We start from the raw sequence: 20,574 nt of genomic DNA on the forward strand, positions 1-20,574 counted from the left end.
AAAGACAGTCTTAAACTGAAGCTAGAATATGTAATATATTATATATAAATATTAAGATTCACATTCATTGCTATTTCAGATTACGATGTTAGAAGCAAGAAAATATTCCCACAAGAAAAATTTTTGCAACTTATATTTAAATGGAAACTTTTTTCAATTAACATTCGTAATCAATAGAATAGACTTATAAAGTATATCCGAAAACTATTATTGTTTTAGAAAAAAATTAAATTAGATCATATTTTTATACATATATACCTACATTATACATTATTTTTTATTTATTAATGTAACAATTTGTAAAAGCTATAAACATAGCTCATTTTGTTTTTAATTAACACAATTTATTTTTAATAAGATACCTACATATAATTATTTATTGCCTAACGAAACAAAGGAAGGTTTTTGAAATACTTTTTTGAAGTCGATTCTGTTGATTGCGTTGTTTTATTGAAACGTAAGATTGTTTTCTGTTCCTACACTGGATGCACTAATTCAAAAAGTGTACACTAAAGCGTTTTCTGTTTCCTAAAATGGCGTCAGCGACGGTGTTTTTTGTTCCAATGCAACAGAACTCAGTGCACGAATTTACTGACTGCACTAGGTCTGGAGTCAATGTAAGCAGTATAAGCACTAGTGTACATCACAGTTCACACAGCTACAGAAAATAGACCTTGTACAAATAGTACGAGAATTAGTAATTATTTAGAAGACATCCTTCACCTTCAATTTGAAATTATGCTGATTCGTCGCGTTTTTGCATGAAACGAAAGAATCTGGCAGTAAAATGTTGTCCCGCGAACCGAGATATTAAGCATTGAAGTTGACTATTGAGGTTAGAAAATCTATCAGCTGCGAAATATCGCTATGAAAGCATGTGCTTCGATCACATTTTCATTCTTTATGACTACATGTGCATACGTTTTTTACTAACTTGCTTCTACAGCGATATATTAATGTTTATTTATTAATATTCAAATCGTCTCCCTTTCATCATTTAGAGGTTTACTTTTCGCACATAGCAGGCTTTCGTTTTGAATAAAAATGCATCGAATGAACCTAATTTCATTAAAATCAGAGATGAAGTAACGATTCTAAATAAATATAGACTAAAATACGTGTACATAGCACTACATTAAGTCGGTGTGACAGATTTCCTAATCACAATCGTCAACTTTAACTTAATATCTCGATTCGCGGGACTAAGCATGACATTTTATTGCCAAATTCTTTCGTTTTAATGCGACAAATGAGCATAATTTTATTAAAATTGAGGGTCGTCTTCTAAATAATTATCCGAGAATTTACGAGTAATAAAATGGAAAATATATATAAATATATATAAATATATATAAATATATATAAAATATATATAAATATATATAAATAATAGCAAATCTACATATAAAAACATTTTGTCATCATTATCTTTAATTAAAAAGTTTTTTAATTAAAATTTTTTTAATTAAAATTTTTGGAATTGCATTCATTTTCATCACACAAATATAATACTTCCATATAAACAATATGGGACGCCATTTTTATCTTGCACTAAAATGTTTTTTATTCCTTGCCTGCACGCTTCCACTCGTCAGCTCTGGATTGTACTAGTCAATTCAGTTCAGTTCAGTAGTGTAGGAACAGAAAACAAATCTATATGTTCACATATATTTTGCAAGAACTTTTATTATACTTATACTTTGTTTCTGATATAGTATAGCAAGAATGGGAAGTAACACGTTACTTGTAACGCCGTTATCGTTTTCGTTACTTACTTTTTTCAGTAATGATCGTTACTTTTTTCTGTCTGTAACGGTAACAGTAACGTCGTTACATTTTTATAGTAACGAATTTAGTCGTTACTTTTACCGTTACTTCAGTTTTCTATTATTTTCTTATTTTATAATTCTTAATTTCTTAAAAAATATTTTGTACTTAGTATCTTATACTGTGTAGTATCTTATACTGTGTTCTAATAGGCACTGCTAATGTTGAAAATATATAATTCACATTACATATATATATATATATATATATATATATATATATATATATATACTGTACATTTTTGGTACGGACAATAAATATTGAAATACTCATAATAGTAATCCTGATGGAAATAAATTGTTGAAATCGCTGGAAATCACTGAAATTTCTATCAATTGACTCATTTCATTATGAATTGTACTGAAATGGGTCTATTGATAAAGATTTCATCGATTTACTTCCACCAGGGAACATTAATGTTTAAAAATAATGTTTAACCTATTATTTGTTTAATCTAAGTTTTTATAAAAATGAGTACATTAAAATAATATTATCTAAGTAAAATAAAGAATTAATAAAACTGTAGGTAAGTTTAATATAGAGAAAAGCTTGCTCTATATACAAACTAGTTAGTAGAGAATTTCAAGTTTGAATATTTATTTCACATTTAATATTAAATTAATTATCAGCTAATGTAATTTTAAAATCTAATAACTTATTTTAGCATTATAAAAAAAAGTAATGAAAAAGTAACGAATCGTTACTTTTCAAGTAACGATAACAGTAACGCGTTATTTTTCGAAATTGGTATCAACTGATGGTAATGAATTTTTTTCAAAAAGTAACGATAACCGCCATACTTTTTTGAGGTAACGCGCATGACTCTGGTATATAGTATTCATAGTATTCATAGTATGAGATAGTATTGTAATAGTGAATAAAAAGTGAACCTTAATTGACGAACAGTCATTATATTTTAACGAGCAGTTATTACATTTTAAATCTAAGTATGAGAGACAATAGACTCTCCAAATTAAAACAAAAATAATTCAATAAACAGGCAATTGAGAGTAAACTACGTGGTTAAAGGTGCGCTATAATAACACTATATATATATATATTCTATAATTCAAATGTATAAACAATAACGTATGTAAATAACACTTACGTATGTAAGTAACACTAGGATCTTGAACACAATTTATCCTGATAATTCTTCAATGATTGCATCTTAATAAACGATTCTTTTCAATTTTTGTTGGAGGGGTGCTACCGTTAATATGGTCCCAAAGACTCAGCGAACGATAGACATAATATTATCACCAAATTTAAATTAATAATCCGACAATAAATACTATTAATTAATTAAAAATTAACAGGTGGTTGAACGTTAAATGAAAAAAAAAGAATTGAGAATGCAAATTCAAAAAGAAAATTGTAAATAGTTAAGTCTTGTTTACTTCTTGACTTTGTATATAATGCTTGAATAATATTCGATCATAATATGTTTACTGATCTGACAAGTCACTTATAATGATACATTTTTTAAATTTGATAAAATTATTTATTAAAATTCTACAATTTTCCTCTTGAATTGCATTTGGGGAGTTCTCAATTTTTTTTTCTCATTTAACGTTTAACCACCTGTTAATTTTTAACTAATTAATAGTATTTATCGTCCGATTATTAATTTAAGTTTGATTACAATATTATGTATATAGCGTTCACACTGAGTCATTTGGACCATGTTAACGGTAGCAGTTTTCCAACAAGAATTAAAAAGAGTCGTTCATTAAGATGTAATTGTTGAGGAATTATCAGGATAAATTGTGTTTAAAGACCTAGCGTTACATTTACGTATATATAATATATTATTAATTCATTTAAAATAACTGGAAGTCAGTCAAAACGTCTGAAAATGGAATATTATTGTTTATACATTTGAATTATAGAAAATATATGAGTACAACATACGTTACTTTTTTTTATTTTAATTTGTAATCATGCGTAGTTACCGGTAACTTTTTTAAAATTATTATTTATACATTGAAAATGATCTGATAAGGGTCAAAATGTCTGTACAAAATTTAGATTGTTAATATAAATATTTTTACTCACATAAAAACTTGAGTAGTTCGTAGCCCTTATATTATATTATTAATTAATTTACTTTTATTTTATTTTTATAAAAAGTAAAAATCAATTTCACATTATAAATAAAATGACCGTAAAAATATCTGGAATAGTGACTTAAGTCAGCTTTTTTACGATCACTTTATTTATGATGTAAAATTGATTTTTATTTTTTTGAACATAAAAACAAAATATAAAAGTAAATTAATTTATAGATAAACCAAACATTCTTAATACTTTCTATAACAGACTCATTTTTCCTAATTTTGGACTTATGCCACTTGTTAACTAAGAGGAGCTCATAGTTTATTATAGCGCACCTTTAACCGCGCAGTTTACACTTATTTGCTTGTTTATTGAATTATTTTTGTATTACATTTTATTTGTTACAGTTACAGATAACATTTATTTCTTCTAAATAATATTTTTCCTAATAAATTAAACAGTTAATTTTCAGATCAATAATCCTATAATAAAAATTGTTATGCTACATTTAATTTGATGTAAAGTGTTCCGACGAGGCGAATTCTTATTTCAAAAATTTGAACGTAAATTTTATCACAGTATAAAAATATATTAACTTTGCTTTAATTCATACCTGTGTTCCTTGACGCGTGACTTGCCGCTTAAAATTGAAAAAAGACAAGAAGCGACGATCGCGATCAACGAGCTAAATATGGCACGGCGTCAGTGTCTTCGTTTAATCACGGTTGACGAAACTACCGTTTCATCTTCTCGATCATCTTCATCTTCTCTACTTCTCCTTTTGCTCTTCTCTCTACTTCGCCTATATCTCCGCGCTTCGATATGCATCGCTCCTCTTTTCTTCTTCTTCTTCTTCTTTTCGCCTTCTGCCAGTGCCTTCTTACTGCACCGCGTTCCTCGCACGACATCCTTAATATTCTCTTCTCCCTTCCTGACTCTCCTCTTTTTTTTCAAAATCTTCCTGATCTCGTTTTACTTCGTTCTTCGTACCTTCCTTTTTCTCTTCGACACCGTTCTCCTCGCCTCTTCTTCCTCCTTCTGCATCTCTGTCGTTTTCTTCATTTCACTCGTCTCCGAAGTCTTCTTTCTCCCTGACTCATATTGTGCTTCTTTTCTTTTGTTATCACATACGAGCAATACGCGAGTACGAAGGCCGCCGCGCGTCGCGTCGCGTCGGTCCGGACTCAACGTTCCGCATCGTAATTGAAAGAGAACATGATAGATAAGGACTCGTTTTTCAAATGAGAGGACGAAAGAGAGGGGCTGTAAAAATTCCTTAAGTCTCATGCACACCGCGGATTTCACATTTCAAAAGAAATTATTAATAAAAGCAATATATTTATATCATATCTATTTATATCATATTTGCGCATTTCTATTAAAAAAATTAAACAGACAATTTTTAATGCTGAGATTCTATTTCTATAAATTATGTTTGAAAACATAATAACAATAAACGTAAAAAATGTATAACATATAATATTAATATACTTACACATAGAGATAAGAATATTATCTTATTGATAAAGATCGATTATAGTTTTCAATTACTTTTTTTTAAAGCAAATTTCATTAGGTGTACAAATAAGTTTCCGCCGTTTGACAAAAGACGGCGCCACTAGCAAGCTATGGTTAAAATTGTCTGATGTAAAATATTATATCGTAAGGTTAGACATCTCAACCGTAAGGTTGGTCAACAACATAACCTTGAAATACTAGCGATTTTGTATCAGCATCATATATTTTTTTTTGTGCGAAAATGCCGAGTTTTGAGCCAAATAAGCGTCATTTGCGGGAACTTTTGATTTACTTCTTTGATTTGAAGAAATCTGCAGCTGAGGCTCATCGATTGCTTGTAGAAGCATATGGTGAGGCTTAAGTGAGAGAAGTTGTCGTGAATGATTTCAAAAATTTAAGAACGGTGAATTTGACGTCAAAGACAAAGAACGTAGCGGAAGTGTACGAAGACGCAGAATTGGAAGCATTATTGAATGAAGATTCGTGCCAAACACAAAAAGAACTTGCACTTACATTTTGACTTACATCAATAAAACATTATGTATCGTTCTTTCACAATAAATGCTTAATTTTTGATAAAAAACGGCGGAAACTTATTTGTACACCTAATAAAAATGTATTTTAATATACAATATTGTATAATATTCTCATTTTCACGTTTTTATTCATCTGTGAAGACAACTTTGTTACAAAATACAATTGCATCGCTCTTCTTTCTCTCTTTAACTTTTTTTCTTATTTTTCTTAATGCTATGCTCATTTTGCAACTGTGTGAACGGTACCTTAAAGTGGATTTAATCATGACGACAAGATACGAAGCAGAATGTTGCACAGTTGTCACATGCTTGCTACGCGAAGATGCGATACATTTATTTTTTCGTTAACACGGATTGATCGATCACCGACCGATACTTTTGTTTGTTATATCGAAAATATTTAAAGGTTCGGAAAGCTCTTTGTATCATACTTCTATGGCGTTTCACATCTTAGATTCTATATAGCAAGAAAATACATCTTCCGAGATTTATCGCAGCTTTAAATCATTATCGAAAACTATCTTTGCGTTTTGTTGATTCAGAATTACATACCGATTTTCTTAATTTGATCTCATGTGTCTAAAACTTGTACGCACCATAAACAAAATTAAATTGAACATAAAAAATTGCGCAATAGTTAAGAATATTTTTTTAAACTATTAACTCGAAAAATTTTAATATTGATTGCAGAAATTATAAACAGAGAGAAAAATTTTTGGTATTTTTTTATCACATACTTACATAGTAACAAAATATGATTAAGAACTCTATTTAATAAATACTTTATCAACAGTTTTAGTCATAAATATAAACACTTTTTTTGTCATTGTCGATGTTTCCAAAGAAAAGAGAGTGTTTCTCTTTTACCACTTTCTTACCCTTACTAATCTCATTTGAATCTATTCAAACCAATTTACTTTTCGGAATGTACACATTCGGAATGTTTTTTTCAGGATCCCCTACCATCGCACGATCGTTCCTTATCGCGTAAGAACATTCACAATCGGTTATGGGAATCGCATGGTCTGCTGTACAAGGACCATTGCGTTAGGTGGCGGCAGGTTGAAGGGGTGGAGTAGATTGGGTGGATTCAGAGGGGTGGGAAGGCGGTGGGGTGGCCGGTTACATATAAAGCATAGGTCTCGAAACGAGACCTCGGGGTGCCGTGCCGCGGACCCAAGGGGTCCATGCTGGAAAAACTCAGCTGTTAACTGCTCCAGCCGAACGGTAACCATCGACCTCCACCCTCACCTTGTCCTTCTCCTTATATGTATGTAGTTGCGTGTTTGCGCGTATGCATTTACAAAATAATGGAACAGAAGGATTTATGAGCGACAATTTAAATTAATGACATATAAAAGCTCGATGGTGGTCCTGCTTAATTTAAAAATTTAATGCTGAACCCTATTTTCATGTTTTCTACGCTGTATGTATGTTTTAGTGATTCAGTTGTTAAATGCTAAAAACTAAGGATATTATCGAGATTTTTAATAAAATTTAACGATTTCCGCTGTACCGAGATGAGATCATGATTACCATTACCTTTGGTTTGACAAATTTGTTTACGGATTGAAATTACCATTAGGTCACAGGCATATTCGTAAGGGGTTGGAAATAAGTAACGAGATCGAGCAGAGTCGAGGAGAGGGGCAGGACGAAAGGCCAGGGGACCAACAATCGGAAAACAGCGTTGTTGGTGGTCGGCTGTAGCCAACTGGCAGCGGCAGGAGCCGACGACGCGAAAGTGCCGTTCGAGGATTCCTATTTCCCAGGATCCCACGGCTGCCATACGCGTCTGCCCGCAATACTCCGTCTTTCTCTGCACTGCGGTAATCATAATTACACCTGCGGGTGTCTTCTTATCGCCGCTCGCTCTCGTCCGATCCCTCTCGGCCCACCATCGTCATCCTTCGAGGATCCTTATCCTCCTTCCATGCGACTGTCCGCCGTTCTGACTTAGTCCGAGGCAAGAAATCTCAATCTAAGATAAGAACGATCTTCAACGATTCCTATTAGAGATATAAAGGATAGATCGTCGAAATTTCAATCGCGTTTAATCGAAATTTATGATAATTAATTATTATATATTATTACACTTTATTATATACACACTGAGAGAAAAGTATTTGGTACTTGATGATTATAATTAAATAATAAAATATTTATGATTAGACTGTATTGTTACAATTATTATTGTTCTAATAATAGTAATAATAATTATCATATTAAATAATAAATTTTGATCAGCATTATTTCTAAAAAAATAATAAATTAATATTTTATGTAAGGCTTTTTACACTGAAAAAGGATATTCTTTTCAAAAAATTCCATCACCCTTAAACTTTTAATTGAATTTCTTGTGTAATATATGTGATATATACCTATAAAAAATTTATAAATTTTTTTACAACATATGAAAATAAATATAGTGATATGAAATACCTTTTATTGTTTATGTGTAATTTTAAGTACTATTATATTAAAGTCATTGAATTTATCGGTAATATTCAATGTCAAAAATTACTCCGATTTATAATGTTTCTTAACACCTATAAATAATGATTATTATGTATTTTCTTTTGTAAAATAAAAAATTCGAAATTGTTTTATTTGTAAATTTTTTTTTAATGAAGAAATTCTTAATTTCTTAAAATTTGTAAGTATTGGAATTTTTTAAATTTTATCTATTCTTTTTTTAGTAGCTAAAAATACTAAAAAATCATCATTTAGGTATCGAAAAACAAAAATTTTGTAAATTAGTGTAAATATATTTATCGTTCTACTAAAAAAATAGCTGACATCACAAATTACTTTAAATTAAATTATAATAATTGCAATCATTTTTCTGAATACGTATGTTATTATTATTTATTTATTATTAATGTTGTTATTATATATTTATATATTATATATTTTATTATACAGGGTGTCCTAAACTTTTTGACACGCCGCTTATGGGTAGAGCAGACCAAATTGAGTCAAAAAGTTTTCTACCATTTTGCAATTTTTGCGTTTTTTTTTATCCGTTGAGCAGAATGTCTAATAATCAGCTCTAAGATATCTTTAAATTCTTTAAGAAATATATCTTTAAGATATTTTATAAAGAAAGACACCTTATCGTCAATTTTACCCGCATATTCGGCAATTTTAAAAAATTAATATTTCGTTAACTATTGCGAAAATTGCAACTTAATTTAAAGTCTACCTGCAAACAAGAAGTGTGATAAATAAAAAGTTTGAGTTATCTTATATATTATTATATACATATATGCAGAGTTGGGAAAGTTACTTTTTAAAAATAACGCGTTACCGTTATTTGCGGTAAAAAGTAACTCGTTACCGTTACTCGTTATCGATTTTAAAAAGTAACTTTCCCAACTCTGCATATAACGCGTTACTGTTACTTAAAAGCAATAATAAAAAATCGTTACTTTTTGTTATTTTCTTTTTTTATGCAGAATATCGGCCTTCTCACTGATTTTGATAAAGTTAGAGTCATTCGACGCATTTTTGCACGAAATGAACAAATCTGGCAGAAAAATAAGTGTCGCTCTGCCTGGCGAACTGAGATATTAATGATTAAAGACTGATGACTATTGAGATAAGGAAATCTGTCAGATTCATTCATTTCATGCAAAACGCGTCAAATGAACCTAATTTCATCAAAATGGATGAATATGCCTGTCTTCTGCATAATTACATCTTTTTTAAATATTAAAACAAGCTTCTAATGAAGAATGCTAAGACAGAATATAAATTAAATATAAGAGATTTAGGAAGATGTTTATCTTTGAAAATTTTTATCTTTTATTAATATTTTACATACTTATGTTTAATTCTATGATATTTAATTATGTAATAGATATTTTAGTTTTTAGTATTCTTATGCTAAAGCGAGGATAATGAATGAAACAAAAATAGGCAAAAAGTTTTTTGTTTATTTATAACCTTATTTTTCGTGATGACCTATAAAAAAGTAACGATACAAGAGAGAGAGAGAGAGAGAGAGAGAGTAACGGGATCAATTTCATTACTCGTTACTAAAGAAAATGTAATGTCGTTACTTTTTCATTACTAATAAAAAAAGGTAACGACGTTACCAAAAAGTAAGGAAAATGTATACGTAACGTCGTTACAAGCAACGTATTATTTCCTAACTCTGCATATATGTGTATATATTATTGTATACGTAAATGGATATTTATTTCTGTCTTACTACATCTACGTTTCACTATGAAGTAAGCTGGAGCATTTTATAATAAACTGCAAGCATTTTTACAGAAATTTTACATGTTATATTCTTTTAAGATACGTGTGGAAATCACACGTATCTTATTAATATTATTACACTGTTTCCTTAAGTGTTGAGAAAAGACAGAATACATAAAAGTGGAAGTGGTTTTTATGCCATATCATACAGAATAATAGAAACCGACTACAACTCCGATTAATCGTGTGCGCACCCTCGGTGGAAAAGAGTCACTTTTCTCGTTGTCCGCGGTCAACCACCGAGATAGATTTCGCGAATCAAATTCTAGAGGGTCGAGGAGAGACGAAGTGCGATGAAAGAGATCGAAATCCAGCATCGAAGGGAGCGGGTCGATACACATTTCGCGAGCAGCGTTTCTCGGTTAGCCGAACGACGGATATATTCTGGGATCGAGGGGGAGGGAGGCAGGAGTGTAGATATAATGCATTGAATTAGACACAAATGCACCCTGGGCGCCAATTGGCCGGGCTTCCCGCGCTTCGTGCTCCATCTCTCCCTCGAGAGGACCACCGCCTCCTTCTCGAGTATACCACAGGATGATGCTCGGACGCGATATCACGGACACAAGAGCCCTTCTCTCTGTCGTGGCGCCAAATGAATGCCAGCAAATCTCGGGTATTACGCTAACGCGCTTGTCAATAAAGTCGGACAACATATTCTTCATATTCTCTTCCCTATGCTCGACGTTCTTTGAAAGCATTTCTAACGGACGCAAGTTCGCTCGTGGAAAACTTATTGATGAGCTTTAGCATGCTGTTATAGATATGTTTTAATCTTTCGTTGGAATTTTGCACTTTCCATTAGAATTTAAGTATTTAAGAGGATTGGAACGACGGCAATTACAGTACAATAAAAATTTTCAAACTGGCTTTATTAATTGCAAAATTATTCATAGAATGAAAATATTCACAAAAATAGACAATACTGAGTTTATACAACTGACAATAAGATTGAAAGTCTAGAAAAAATATTTTAGTCAGTTGCTTGAACGTAATTCACGTGTATACTTAGCGAAAATTTAGAATAGTTAACTAAAAAGCAATAATCGTGTCTAGCAGGTGCTCGATTTTTCAAGAGATAATGATGCAATATGTCAAATAAGATATATGTATTTGAGTGAGACAGAACGGTAATGTAAGACATTAAATTAAAGATATTATCGATATTTTTAATTTAAAATTAAAAAGTTTGTACTATCGACTTCAATTAAGTCATCCAGTCATCGCTCTCCTTAAGGGATTGCAAGATTGACGGCCAAACTTGATTGATAGTACATACTTTTTTAATTCCAAGTTAAAAATGTCGATAACAGTGATATCTTAATTAATTTTTTACATTCTAGAAGTCAACTGCCTCATCTCTTAATAGTCTTAATTTTGCGTCTACTTCAATTCTGTGAAAAAATTTTTAATAATCAAGGAATAACGATGTTATATTTCCTTATTTGTAACACTAATTATAATAACAGAATTACTTTTTCGAGTACGATAACAAATATAATTATTACTTTTATCATTACTTTGTACACGTACATTGTATATCTGTATGAAACATGCATAAAAAGTTTTAAAAGAAGAAAGTATTATGTTTGATCATATTGTGATTAACTGCAACCATAATCACTATATTATATTATACTTATTGAACTGATCAATTAATGACTAAGTCAATTGGATCTTGAAAAAGGGATCTTGAAAAATCATTAAAATTCGATGAAAATATAACGGAAATTATAATAATTTGTTATTCTTTAAGTAACGGTAACGATAACAAGTTTTTAAAATCAGTAACGAGTTACTTTTCAGAAAAAAGACGTATCAGTAACAAGTTACTTTTATAAAATAATTTTCTCAACCCCTTTGTATATTTTAAATTATGTCTCGAATCATGTCTGTACGTTTAATAAAAATTAATTAAAGTTTTGTATTTGAAAAAAAAATATCATACGCATAACCCGTCGTGTTATGTGATTCAATTGTACTTAATGCTTCCGTCCAGATAATGAAATATCATCATTTCTTTTGTCTAGTAACGACGATTGCAGAAAAGAATCGATACGGTTCACCATGTTTTTTCGACATTTAACCCGCGGCACGTATTCACCTGCAAGAGTAGAAACCAGATACTCCAATCATCTTGTCACGGTTTATAGAATTGTGTACAAAGGATGGACCACAATAAACCGCCTTCGTAGGACACTCGCATCCACAATCCGAGGACTACACCCATGTAGGAATATATGTATATTGCTCTCTCACGATTCGTGATACTATATATTCACTGTACTATTTTTTTTTCCTTTATATTAAAATCATTCTATATCTCAAAATAAAGATTTGCTTTGTTAGGGAAAGTCGAATTTTAAATAACCATTATATTACATAATTACAAATTTTTTAGAAATCTGATTTCTATGATTAAATAATGTATTTTTATTCTTTGATAGGAATCATTATAGTGCTAAATTATTATAGCCAATTGAATAGTCCAGTTAACAAAAGTTACTATATACTTGAAATTTTTTTGCGAAGACGAATTTGTTTAATTTTTCTTATTTGAACTATCAAAGAGATTGTTCTTTAAATTTAAAAAAATCATTGTTTTTGAATTAACGAAACGTATGTAATATGACATGAAAAATTATTAAAGAAATAATTAACAGATATAATTACATTTACAACAATAAAAATTTGGCGATTTAATAAACTTTTTTTACATTTTTTTTCTGCAAAAATAAAGATTATTTAACTTCTTTTCCGCTTTTCTCTCTTGATTTTAGAGCCTGTAACTATTTAGCACATTTTTAAAACCTTCAATTCATAATCAAGAAGCTGAAATCTAATGATTCTATAACACCTAATTTTTTATGTGTTTTATAGCTATTTTTGCATATAAGCTACTCAATTATAATCTCTAATTACGATATCCACATCATTCGAATTGTAATAATCGTAATTTAGCATTCTGCATGTGCAACCTGGCAAAGTCATTCCTCGATGCTGTCGAATTACTTGCAGGCATCTCGTATGGAGCAGCACATACGCGTTCTTAAGGATCCCACCATCATATCGTCGTGAAAGCTTCGCCCTTTACAACGCTCATATTTTGTTTTAAACCCCCTTGCTAGCGAACATATCGAGTTACACGCGCCACCTAATACCAAGCACATAAAGGGGACAACACGGACCGTGAGCCCCATCGGTTCTCTGTGGACAGGATATCCATTCTATATTATCCTAAATCGTCTCTTTCTTGTTTCCGTCTTCTTTCTTGCCTTCTTCTTCCTTCGTCTTACTCCTCTGTCAATTCGAACTGCGGTGGTCTTCTTGCAGAAGGGAATCATCCGGCAAAAAGGGGTGGCGTATCTTAAGAAAGGGCGGCGCTGATTTTCGTCCTCGTGCGTGTTCTTTGTAAGCGCCCGCTCGCGGGACATCCGATACCGTCCTTCCGAATGGCAGGCATTAACCGCTGCGAAATGGAGCGAAACGGCCCGATTCGAAGATCCACAGGCGTCCTTTCGCTCCCCAGGAAACTTTAGAACATCCGCCGGAATTATCGATCGCTTGCCGACTCGCGTATCTTGGTCGCGCTTAATTACCTTAATTGCATCCATCGTGCAGGAGCAATTTTGGATTGACGGATTTCGTGATCAACGTCGTTTATTACAATCAATACCAACATCAAAATAGATGTTCTATTTTTGGAATTTGGAAATGCAGTCAGAAAAAAGATAGTGACAGCATCTATAATTTATAAGTCTATAAAGGTGATAAATAGTGATGACAACTATATAAGTTTTATACATAGATTAGTACATATATGGTTGAATAAATTTTTATAGTTATTATAATTATAAAATAGGTTTATACGTAGAATTAATGTATGTACGCAAGTTTTTCTTTGAGTGTACGCATGAAAATTCTATACTGGCAAGAGAATTTAGAAGTGTAAATATTACAATAATACCAACTTTTCAGATTTATTCCTTTGTGGAAAAGTGATTTTCACTATTTATAAACTCTACCTTTATGATATAAGCAAAAAAAAATAAAAATATATATATATCCAATTTTGATCATTGATCATGTTATTCTGCCAATTCTTGTTTTTTTATTAAAATGTAATTTTTCTAGTTGTATTAATACTGCAAAGTTTGTAACTTACACCGATAAAATGATAGAAATATGGCAAACATGCATTATTTAAACATTGCACTGCAATTATGTTCTGAACATGTATAGTTCATGTCATACACATATTATATATATATATATACATATATATATGTATACATATATATATATATATATGTGTATGTATATATATATATATATATAATAGAAAATCTATATATACATATATAATATACATATACAGGGTGTCCCACAATTCGTACCGAAATTTTAACATATTCTCGAAGGAATAATCACTATTTGAAATATTGTCTCACAGATTACATGATTTCATTTGATTTCATATGATTTCATCTGATTACAAATAATCTTTAATCATTTGGTAAAATATACGATTTTATTTATTATACAATAATTTTTCGTGATTACATATGTAATTATCGGATTATACATAGAGATTTCATTTGAATTTTATGATTTCGAGGACTTTCCTACGATTAAGTGGTTATACTCCCTCATATTTCTGATTTAAAAATAAGACAAAAATTTTAATACCAAAATGTCGAGGCTATAATAGTTTTTAAATTAATAGCGGTTGAAGTTAACTAATCATAGAGCTGACATTTCGTGCGCTCAGGGACAATACAAGCGAATATTCGTACGGTATGTTCATTCCATGTGAGATTGAAATAATAATGTAATACTTCACTGATCATGTTTAAATATAGAAAATAATTATATATGCAACGTACATAAAAATATTACAGAATATTAAAAATAATAAATAGAGGAAAGCTCCTTATTATGGGGTAGACGCTAATATGAGATAGCGGCGTTTCTGCAAAACTAACAAACGCTATTTATTAATTCCATCATGAATTTATTGCTCTTGGATCGAAAACTATATTTAGAAAATTATTAGATTATGCCTGTAGTCATTGTAAAAAAAGATTTTAGAATTTGAATGTCTTCAAATTTCATTGAGATGAGCCTTTAAACCTTGTATATTATTTAATAAATAAATATTTGGCAATAAATTCTTCATATATAAGATATATAAGATAGAGTAAGGTCATACTAATAGAAAAATACAGGATATGTTGGATTGTTTAATTACAAAAATTAGATTTGATGATTGTAAAATCGTAAGACGTGGAAATCGTAATATGAGATACTCAGAGTATTTCTAATATGAAATAACTTGCTCCTATGTCATAGTGAAAAACATTATTAAAGTATAAATTTTATTGTACAATAATAAAAAAAACAATCGGAATGAACGTCAAGTGTTTATTTCTGCGATGCTTAATTCCTAAAGACGAATCTGGATATAATCAAGGAATGGAAGTAACTCGTTACTTGTAACGAAGTTACAAGTTACTTTTTTGATAATTTTACTAGTAACTGCGTTACCTTTTTTATTTGGTAACTATAATAGTAACAAAGTTACATTTTTTTAATAACGGTAACAAATTTTACAGTTACTTTTATCGTTACTTTGCACACGATTAGATACGATACGACACAAACCACTCACACTATGAGTGAACAAAATTTCATAAATTTACACATATAATAAATATAAAAATTACATGATTAGTCCTTTAGGGATTAAAAAGCTTGGGAATTAAAAGAAATTGAAGGTTTAAAAGTATAGGGTTCAAAGTTTCGTACGCTGGTTGCTATATAGGCTGCACTATTTCGAATTTCGAATATTTTGACAGCATATTCGTAATCAGCAACTTCGAAAAACCTAGAAGTAATCATTTTCAAGTCAATTGAGGATCAGTACAGTAGTTTCAGCAAGAAAATGTTACATTTGCATGCGATATTTATTGCTTCTCAGCGCCATATTGGATCCGCCATATTGTATCTCTCAAAGCAGCACATTTCTTTCGAAAGTACATGCATATACGAATAATTTGAGACCTAAAGCTGCGTACAGACTTGTATCAGAATACCATTCCTGAACGCTGTTGTGAACACCGTCGCGAACGCTGTCACGTCAATGCTACTTTTGTTGTAATCACCGCCACACCGCCGTGAACTGTCACGAACATCATCGAGAACGCCGCCGCGTACGGTGTTCTAATGTTTCGTTTTAATTAGTTTGCTAAATTTGTCCAAGTCCGAGACCGCATTTATAATCATTTATATAACACCATTTCTAACCAAATAAAGTACATTAAGTAAATTATCACAATATACTGCGATGATTCGTTTGATAGTGAAAAATTCAAGGGGGTAACTACTAGCTGAAATATTGTCCCACAGATTACATGATTTCATATGATTATAAATAATTTTTTCATTCCATATGAAGTCATTTGGTAAAATATATGATTTTATTTAATATTATACAATAATTTCTCATGATTGCATATATAATTATCGGATTATACAGAGATTTCATATGAATTTTATAATGATTTCGAGAACTCTGTCCCAAGATTAAAATTGACTCCTTGCGGCCCTGGCAAAAGGGCCCGATGTTCGCGGCGACGTTCGAGACAGTCGAGACAATGTCCTTACTGGCGCCGACTTGTTCGCGGCGACGTTCTTGATACAAGTCTGTACGCGGTTAAACAGGAACGTTGCGATCATTTCTTTGATGTGGCGGCAAAAAAACCGATCGGCCCGATAATACGCGGTGATGTTCGCAACAGCGTTTAAGACACCATCCACACTGCACACGTTTTGTTCGCAACAACATTTGCAACGGCGTTCTGTTACAAATCTATACATGATTTTATGCGGTGATGTTCGTGGCAGCGTTCGAGACACTATTCATATTGCACTCCGTCTTTATTGCGACGGCGTTCTATTACAAGTCTGTACACAACTTTAAACATTTATTATCATTGCGCTGATTTTTGGACATGCAGGTTGATGTGGAATGTCCCATATATGTTTCTTAATACATTACAAAGAGAATTGAATAAATAAATATTGTAAAAGATTACTTTTTTTAACAAATTGAATGTTAAATATCTATTATTTTACAAGAACATGTATCCAATATATTGAACGCGTTTGGAGAGAAAAACGAGATAATATTCAAAATAGTGGTAAAAAATCCGATTATTTCTTGAATATTTGATCGAGTACTTGTTCAAACAACGTTCATGAATGGAAAACAAGAGTGGGAATTTTCTTTGATGTTGTCAAGAACATTGGAAACGATCCACTCTCCAATCAACACACTACTAGGTGGGGTGAAAAGTAACCTCCTTGGGAATGAAAAAAATTTTTTTCTTATGCAGAATCTCGCCCAAAATATGGCGTGTTCGCTCAGTACTAATCTTTGTAGCATCTGTTAGCTCGCGCACCTTCACTTTCCGGTCAGCCAACACCATTTCATGTATTTTTTTGACATTTTCCTCGGTAACCGCATCGGAGGGCCTGCCGCTGCGGACTTCATCGGTAGTGGAGTTGCGGCCACTACGAAACTCTCGAAACCAATATTTGACAGTGTAATCTGACGGAGTATTAGCCACATAATATTTATCCAACTTTTCTTTTGTTTCCTTCGCCGTTTTGCCTCTCAAAAAATAATGTTTTATGAGAGAACGAAAATCGTTTTCGCAAACACGTCAACAACAATCAGCTCTCAAAACAAAACTAAGGGCAGTATCGCACTGCCACTTGGCATGTCTGCCTAAATATGAACGGACTACAAGGCACCATAAACTTTTTTGCAGTAGTGGCGCATTCTGGCGGTCAAGGAGGTTACTTTTCACCCCATCTAGTATTTAAAAAATTATTAAATATTTTTACATTAAATAAATATTTTTAAATCGTTTTAAAAATATTGTCTGCTGACTGGGTCACATTTTTATTAATAATCAGTGTTCAATTTTTTAAATAGTTAAAAGTTAATTTAGCATAATGTGATTATGTTATTTAAAGAGTTTGTGTTAAGTTGATAAGCAACATTTTTCTCAGTGTCAAAATGACACAATATTTATGAATAAATAACCAAAAACATACAAATAAAGTGTTTTAAAATGTAAATTTTTTGATGAATTGAATAAAATATGAGTTAAACATATTATAAATGTTAATTTAACTAAAAAAAATATGCTTCCAAAGTTTATTCATAAACTGAGTTAATATTATCATTTTTATATTTATTCTTTTACGTAATATTTGTGTAACCTTCTAATATATTCATCTTGTATTAAATTAATCTAAAAATTTGAGTAGAAGTTGGGACATGCGATTTATATTAAATTTGATATATTATTTTCTAAAAGAGTAGAGGAAAGTCTCCTATAATAATATTGAATTTTATATCATTATCGGAAATAATATATGCAGAATTTAAAAACGTAGTAGGTTATTTTGAAGAAAATTTAATAAGTTTCAAGATACTGAAATATAAAATTTATTTTAAATATTTTTTTTTTGAAAATTACAAAAATGTATAAAAAAAAGAGCTGTACATAATATCAAAAAGTTCTTACATAATATTATTAGTACAGTTTTTTAAGATTAAATTTGAGAAATTTGGAGGGATTATTAATATTTCAGATTGATTGCGTTGAAAGTCCGACAATTATATCGGCACGCAAATACAATATATTTCTGAAATTAATTTATTTAAATGAATATATATAACAGTCATATAACATATACAAGATCTTAACATTCAGATCGTAGAGGCGCTTCGTATTTAAAGTAATATATCTAACATAAACGGTCTTATTTCCAATCTTATTAATATAATTAAAAATTATTCTCGTATAAGATATTACGGTATGTAGTGTCTCGCTAAAGCAAGCGCAACGACACTATCGTGTTCCTTTATGCGAGACTATTGCGGGGGATCGAGATTATTGGATCTTAATAACAATTGAATTGATCAAGTTCTACATATTGATATATAGCTCAATTGATATATAGCTTCTACTAGAATTGTATAATGAAAGTAAGTAAAGCTTTTATTTTTTTCCCTACATGCCCTACGGAGATATTGCGACGTGAAGTCCCGATGTGAAATTTTTAAGATATGTCGTCGTTGTTACGATTATGTTCATTATATTCATCGACCAGCCAGATGTACTGTTTGATGTTTTGGCGCGAGAGTGCGCTAATCCAGCTAGAATATATTGTTAAACGTTTTGGCGCGAAAGTGTATTAGCATATTGATGCAAGGAGCACAAGCGGTGCATAAGTAATCAAAAGTATACGCTAATATTTATTAATAACTTAGCTAGGAAATGATAATAAAAAGCGATTTATTCGTCGCCGATTTCTATTTGTTTATAACTTAATTTTGAACAAAAGGGGATCAAATGGAAACGAAATTATATACTATATTTGTTAACTGTAAGCCAGAAGATGATAATGACAAAGCGATTTATTTAACTTTGATCTTTATTAATTGTTTACAACTTAATATTTAACAGAAAGAAATTGGATTGAAACAAAATTATACGTTGGGATTTATTAACTAAGCTGAGAAATGATAATGAAAAAGCGATTTATTCGTCATTGATCTCTATTTATTTATAACTTAATATATAACAAAAGGAGATCGGAAGGAAATGAAACTAAGCTAGGAAATAACAGTGAAAAAGCAATTTATTTGACATCGATCTCTATTTGTTTACAATTAATATTTAACAAAAAAAGATCGAGCGGAAATTATACACTGTATTTGTTAACTAAGCTAAAAATGCGACTTATTCGATCGTAATCTCCATTTGTTTATAACTTAATTTCTATAAAATAACGAATATAACAAGTAATATTTAAAATCGGATGGAAATGAAGATATACATGTAATTTAACTATGTGATCCAAAAGTATGCATTTTCAGAGAAAATGATCCGAATAAAAGTTGTAAAAGACATAAAGAATTATCTTTTGATAACCTAGAACTAATCTTGAATAATTGTTTGAAGGTCACATAATGATTTTTAATTTCTTGAATGAAATCTCCTATTTTTCATTAAATATTCTTGTAGCTAACCTCGATGGCTTTTTAAAACACTATAATAAAATATTTTTTCTTTCGGTACATTTCGAGTTATAAGGCTTGAAAGTTACAATACCGCCGGTATTAACATTACGCAAGGTACCCCTACAACTTTTATTCGGGTCATTTTCCCTGAAAGTGCGTACTTTTGGAGATCATAGAGGAGTCCCATTCTTTTCGAATATCCTGTACATGTATATAGCACATAATACGCTCGTATTCGTTAATTATTAGATATTTTTCGGAACA

General features: G+C 30.7%; 1 protein-coding gene across 1 annotated transcript in view; it reads left to right on the forward strand.

Annotated features, from left to right (window-relative positions):
* The window catches only part of LOC105154982 (uncharacterized), a 116,298-nt gene extending 102,035 nt beyond the window's left edge, over positions 1-14,263 (forward strand). The window contains exon 5 of the mRNA XM_011070820.2: positions 12,239-14,263. Within this exon, the coding sequence (XP_011069122.1) occupies positions 12,239-12,294 (56 nt within the window). The 3' untranslated portion in view covers positions 12,295-14,263. The remainder of the gene's footprint in view (positions 1-12,238) is intronic.
* Positions 14,264-20,574: the final 6,311 nt, after the last annotated feature.

The sequence above is a fragment of the Acromyrmex echinatior genome, chromosome 13, assembly GCF_024713525.1.
Source record: "Acromyrmex echinatior isolate Ae372 chromosome 13, ASM2471352v2, whole genome shotgun sequence".
Classification (NCBI taxonomy): domain Eukaryota; kingdom Metazoa; phylum Arthropoda; class Insecta; order Hymenoptera; family Formicidae; genus Acromyrmex; species Acromyrmex echinatior.